The sequence below is a fragment of the Berghia stephanieae genome, chromosome 15 (assembly GCF_034508935.2).
Source record: "Berghia stephanieae isolate SIO BIC M18660-M18661 chromosome 15, UCSD_Bste_1.3, whole genome shotgun sequence".
Lineage (NCBI taxonomy): Eukaryota > Metazoa > Mollusca > Gastropoda > Nudibranchia > Aeolidiidae > Berghia > Berghia stephanieae.
The window spans coordinates 1,231,177-1,237,403 of record NC_088374.1 but is presented as its reverse complement, the minus strand read 5'-3'; the positions used below and the strand labels follow the sequence as shown (position 1 = coordinate 1,237,403).

The following is a 6,227-nucleotide window of genomic DNA, read 5'->3' as shown; positions in this document are numbered from 1 at the left end:
GATCGTGGATTGGACAATTGTGTGATCGGTGATTGGACAATTGTGTGGTCGGTGATGGGACAATTGTGTGATCGGTGATGGGACAATTGTGTGATCGGTGACTGGACAATTGTGTGATCGGTGATGGGACAATTGTGTGATCGGTGATGGGACAATTGTGTGATCGGTGATGGGACCATTGGGAGTCCTGATACTGATGAGATATCTGCTTACTCCACTTGTCCCTGAGTCATTTCTCAACGTCATGATCACAGTCCGCAAGAAACGCCTTAGATGTCTTGGACACATCTTTTGCATGGAGCCTGATTGTCTAGAAAGGCGTAATCGTATGGCCATCACCATAGGCGTAATCTTATGGCCATCACCATAGGCGTAATCGTATGGCCCTCACCATAGGCGTAATCTTATGACCCGCACCATAGGCGTAATCTTATGGCCCTCACCATAGGCGTAATCTTATGGCCCGCACCATAGGCGTAATCTTATGGCCCTCACCCAGTCTATCCATAGGGCCCCCTTTTCATTGACTTGGAAAACCAAAGGCTTTCTGAACTGGAACTCCTGGCCAAACACAAACACGATTGGGGATCGACCCTCAAACCTCCTAATTACGTAGTTACTACCTTAAGCACTACACTCCGGCGTGTGCATACACAGGGTTCCCTCAACTTCCCTCCGTCCTGTCCGGCTTTGTGCCATTTTCTCAGCTTCTCTCCATGTTAAGACTTCAGTTTTTAGGTCCTCCATCAATGCCCTTCTCCAGCTGTTCGAAGACCGCCCTCTCTTCCTCACATGACAGATTTTTGAAAAAAAAATCCAAATTTTTGCATCTAAAAACAACATTTGCAAAAATAATTCCTAAAAGCCCATTATGAGTTCATGAAAGAGAAAGGTATTTGTTAGTAATTAAGGGTTTCACGGCGCTTGCAATAAATGTAAGGTCATATCAGCGCCAGTGAAAAGGAAGAAAATGAGATAGTTAAAGAATAAACTACTCTTGATTAATTACCTTTCGTGTTCTTCACGAGCTATCAAATTAAATGAAAACAAAGATCGTCTATCTTGTCGTCTCTTTTCTCGAAAATTTTCAAAATTTTCCAAAAAGTTGCAGAATTTGAGGTCGCAATGAAATCTGTGATATTTTGCGGTTTTGTTCGGCCGCAAGCGATGCAAAAACGAACTCCAAAAAAACTGCCATGCCAGCTCGTGTCCTGTAAGAGTCTGCCTGGTTATATTCCACGCAGTCCGTCCCAGGGTGTGGCCCAGCCATCTCCATCCAATCCTCGTGATTTCCACCTATATTTTATTTCTCCTTGTCTTGTCATTTCCCATTGATTTGTTTTCCCAATTGTCTCATGCCATTTAATTTGCAGTTTCTTCTCATACAGTTGTTGATGAAGGACCAAGTGACGTCATTTTCGTTCTCTCTATCTATATACAAATAATGATTCAGATATGAGCTCAATGTGGCAAATTGCTGGATGAATGCAAGGCTGATTTTATGGATCAAACTAAGAAATATAATTAACTTGCTCTTACTCTTACTGTTTCTTATAGTTAAAGATCTAGCACTGTACACTCCACTGTTATATAACTATACCATTATATACCCATACCATTCTATAACCAGATACTACTATATACCCATACCATTCTATAACCATAATACTATATACCCATACCATTCTATAACCATAATAATATATACCCATACCATTCTATAACCAGATACTACTATATACCCATACCATTCTATAACCATAATACTATATACCCATACCATTCTATAACCATACTACTATATACCCATACCTTACAACTGTAAACGCTCCTGATCTCTAATGACACTGCAGACCTGCCTACAATTACGGAAAATTCGTAAACTGACGAAATATTTTTCTCCAATTTCAGAACCTAATGAGCATCTCGGATTCCTTAAAACTCGCTGAAAATAAAAGTCGATGCCAGACTATTTGATATTAAAGATTTTGAAATGTTATTTATTCATTTTGAAGATTAATTGTTTGTTTATTAAAGATAACAATTGCGACATCAAATTTTATCTCCTTACAATTATGAATGTTAGAATTTTAAAGTTGGCAGGCCTGACCTTGTTTCGGATTATTTCATTTCACTCGCTTTTAACATTTTAAACATTTTCTTCTTACGTCGATCTATCGTATGTATTTTATGTATTTTATCATAGTTTGTTCATACCTCTTGTATTATCATTATTATTATTATTATTATTATTATTATTATTATTATTATTATTATTATTATTATTATTATTATTATTATTATTATTATTATTATTACAAAAGGTTTTGTAACGTCTTCAGTTACAGTATTTTTTCTATTTCATCATCATCATCATCATCATCACATCACTACCGTCATCATCATTGTCATCACAACTATACCCGCCACAATAATGTAAATTAATGTTCCCAGTCAAATCCATTACTAAAGGAACTGATAAATGAATTAATCTTACGTTTTTCTCTTTCTTTCTATGTTTTCCCCATATCCATCCACCTATACGCTCCAACCCCCTCTTGTAACCCCCTCCCACCTCACCCAATCCAGGCACTTCAACAACGGCTTCCCCCTCTTGAAGGAGGACCCCATGGCCCTCCCACCCCAATCCAAGAACCGCCGATCCAAATACCAGTACCACCAGCATTCCCAGCGATCCTCGATTCACCGGCGTTCCTCGGCAGGATCGTCCACTTCCTCCAGCCACTCCTCCTACTCCAACACCTCCAGACGGGCTTCCTCACCCATAAGGCATTCGACTCAGCACACGGGAGACTCCGGAGGACCGACATCCCCAGCATCGCCAGACGGCGAGGAAAGTTTCGTCCAACGGACTCGCCATGACTCCCCTGTGCTGATGATTCGCTCCAGGACAAACTCCAAAATGGTCAAAACCAGCCTGGAGAGATCGCAGCGAGCCAGCGATGACTTGTTCGAGTTGTGATAGAAATGTATGGAGTTGGGAACAAAAGTGATGTCAAATAAAATTGGTTCCAATCTCAATGGAAGTGTAAAATCCTCTCTTCCGGAGGACTGGATAGTCGTGCATGCCTTGTGGAAAAGGGAAGCAAAATATGGTGTCAACAAAATTGGTTCCAATCTCAATGGAAGTGTAAAATCACCCTTTCATAAGACTGGATACATACTTTGTGGAATTGATCTTATGCTTTCAGGTTGATGGCATATCTGGGTTTGGTCTTTGACCTCCATGGTGGTCAATAGGTCACGCTGTGTCTTCTATTCCTTTATAGCTGTTTTCCAAGTTGCTATCTGTCTTTGTCTTGGAATGAGATTTCTTGGTTTTGACCTAGCCCTGGCCGGAGTCCTTGACTGAAAAGGAAACAGTCAAATGTATAATTATACTTTTTTGGGAGATGATTTTTTTTCTGCAAATCTCTGTTATGTACTGTTACATTTTTTTTTTTTTTTTGGTTATAAGCATATATTGGTTTGTTAACATTTGAGTGTTTTCCTCTCAGTGGGACCTGTGCTAGTGCCTGGATGAGATATTTATGTGATCTCAAACTAAGTACACTGATAGTGTGCTCTTGGAATCTACATCTGTTCCCAATTTGTACCAATTCACCCTTTGTCTCACTTTGTCTCGTGTGATTTCAATTGTAAAGAATTAATACATTTTTTAACTACCCTTTTCACTGGCACTGAAGTGACCTTTGTGTTGCAAGCGCCGTAAAACCCTTCAAAACAAACACAAACAACAGTAATGATATTTTATTCTCTAGTCTAAATATTTACAGTTGACATGCCGGTGGTCAAGACAGATCATCCATCCCCGCTCTGTTACGTCCCGTAATCTTTACGATCTGCCTATACTATGCATCCTGCTACTGAAATAGTTCTGTCAGCGTCTGATTCAATACAAAACATATTCATTATTAGTCATCTGGAGGACCGTTTACATAACTTTTTCTATGAGTTTGGAACCGGAGTAGTAGAATGTGTGACGTCACGACTTATATGCCCAATTGCTTAATTACAAATCCCCACTTTAAAAAAAACAAAATTTTAAAAAACATTCTCATTTCTTTCTCATTCCATTTTTTTCCGTCTTCTACTCTTTTTGCTTGGACACAGATTTGTGTTATCTGGCCAGTCGTCACCCGGGGTCTGGAAAAAATAAAACACGGATTTAGAAATTTGGTCAGCAAACTCGTCCTTCAAATATCAATCTATTTAAATGAACTTCGTCACGCTAAAAACGTTTAAACCTGGGACTTGACTGAAGATCTTTTGAGGTCCCGGCTTTGAGTGTTTTTATTTTTGTTGTTTTGTTGTTGTTTTTGTTTTTTGTTATTTTTGTTTTTGTTGTTTTGTTGTTTTTTGTTTTTTTTTTGTTTTTTTGTTTGTTTTTTTTTTTTTTTTTTTTTTTTTAAATACGAGATGACGGTAATTTAAATCGATAGAAATTTGAGGGACGAGTTTTCTGGCCAACGTTTTAAACGTGTTTTTCTCGAGTTGGGCAGTGAACTGAATAATACATTGAGTTGTGATTACGTCAAATTCAATCTTCTTAACATGTTATAATACAGTGTAGCACACTTATCTCACACTCGTCAGTTCTGGACCAATCAGATAGCTTGGATCTATGAATTTATATCATTTTGTAGAGCGCTTTGACTACGTTTGGTGGATAATGCTCTATATAAATCCCCCCCCCCCAAAAAAAAAAAAAAAATAAATAAATAAATAAATAAAATGTTGACTCATAGCCTGACCGTAGCCATCGTAAGCTCATGTCCTGACACTGACCAAAAATAAAATCACGTCAAAATGCCAGTCTTTTGCCACAAAAGAAAACAAATCGTGACTTGTATTCAATAGTTTAACCAATGGGATCACTTGTTTCCTTGAGCTCTACTAACGACAACTCACTAGACGCTGCACAAACCTAAAAAAAAAATGACGTCAAACTGCCAGTCCTAATGGATCCCGGCATATCCATCGTTAACATAATATAGCCCGACACTAGAATCTCTAGGACTTATAGTTTGACGTCATTTTTTAGCTCTGTGTAGCGTCTAAAGAGTTGTCGTTAGTAGAGCTCAAGGAAAGGAGTGATTCCATTGGTTGCACTATTGAATACAACTCACGATTTGTTTTCTTTTGTAGCCAAAGACTGGCATTTTGACTTAGTTTTTTTGTCAGTGTCAGGCTATAGATAGTATGAAGTTGACGTCACTCTGGTCTTTGTTATTGTATTTAGCCATCCTCGTTTATGAGTAATTCTCACTAAACTGTATTAACCAGACTATAAACCTCTAAGGTTACACATAGTTATGTGTGTTGGTCCGTTTTAATTCCGGATGGCAATGTTGTGAGCTTCTTAGCCAAGCGCATACTATCTATATAAGTTTACGAATGGTCTGATCTCAATGTCAGTGGCAGCCTTTAACGTTAAGTTAACGATGGTGACGTGTGAACACGGTGTCACCGATGGTGACGTGTGAACACGGTGTCACCGGGGACTAAAATCTATCGCTGTCTTCTGTGTCACTACGCGTGTCATTTTGAACAAGTTTCGCAATGAGACGGATGACTAAGAGCATACGGAAAGCTTATACAAATGTAGATAGAACGAACTTGACGTCACTCATCTCTCTGTGGCCAGTCTTTTGAATGAGTAGTTCTCACTTTATTACATCGATCAGACGATAGATAGAACGTCACTCAAATCCTTGTTATTGTTTGTTTTTGTTTTTTTATCTTTCCATCCATGTTATGAGTAATTCTCACAAAATATTAATCAGATTTTAAACGTTTCACAGAGTTGTGTGTCTGGTACGTTATGTCCGGCTCGCGAATGTTGTGAGCTATTTGGCTGAGCGCAAATCATCAATTGATCATTCCCATTGCGTTTGTTTATGTCTGATATTTGTGTTTTTTGCTTTGAATCGTCTGATACAGTTTTATGTATATAAAGATTTGATTTCCCTACAGCTGTCTTTGAAACAAAAGGATTAAAAAATATTTACTTATTATTATTATACATGAAATTTACCTTGCGCAAAAAATAAACAGAGAAATAAATGTATTTATGATATGGCATTTTATGTGGTGCTGTTTTGTATCTGTAACTCATTCTTGTATGCATGTTTGTCAATGTCCTACAGTTTTAACACACCTGTGATTATTTATTGTGTCAGCGTGTGTTAGTTGTAACACATCTG

At 38.1% G+C, this 6,227-nt stretch overlaps 1 protein-coding gene across 4 annotated transcripts in view; it reads left to right on the top strand.

Annotated features, from left to right (window-relative positions):
* The window catches only part of LOC144960692 (uncharacterized), a 32,591-nt gene extending 28,528 nt beyond the window's left edge, over positions 1 to 4,063 (top strand). For all 4 annotated transcript variants that reach the window (XM_078893975.1, XM_078893978.1, XM_078893977.1 and 1 more), the window contains one exon: positions 2,590 to 4,063. In XM_078893975.1, coding sequence (XP_078750101.1) covers positions 2,590 to 2,983 — 394 coding nt within the window. In that variant the 3' untranslated portion in view covers positions 2,984 to 4,063. The remainder of the gene's footprint in view (positions 1 to 2,589) is intronic.
* The last annotated feature ends 2,164 nt before the right edge of the window (positions 4,064 to 6,227 follow it).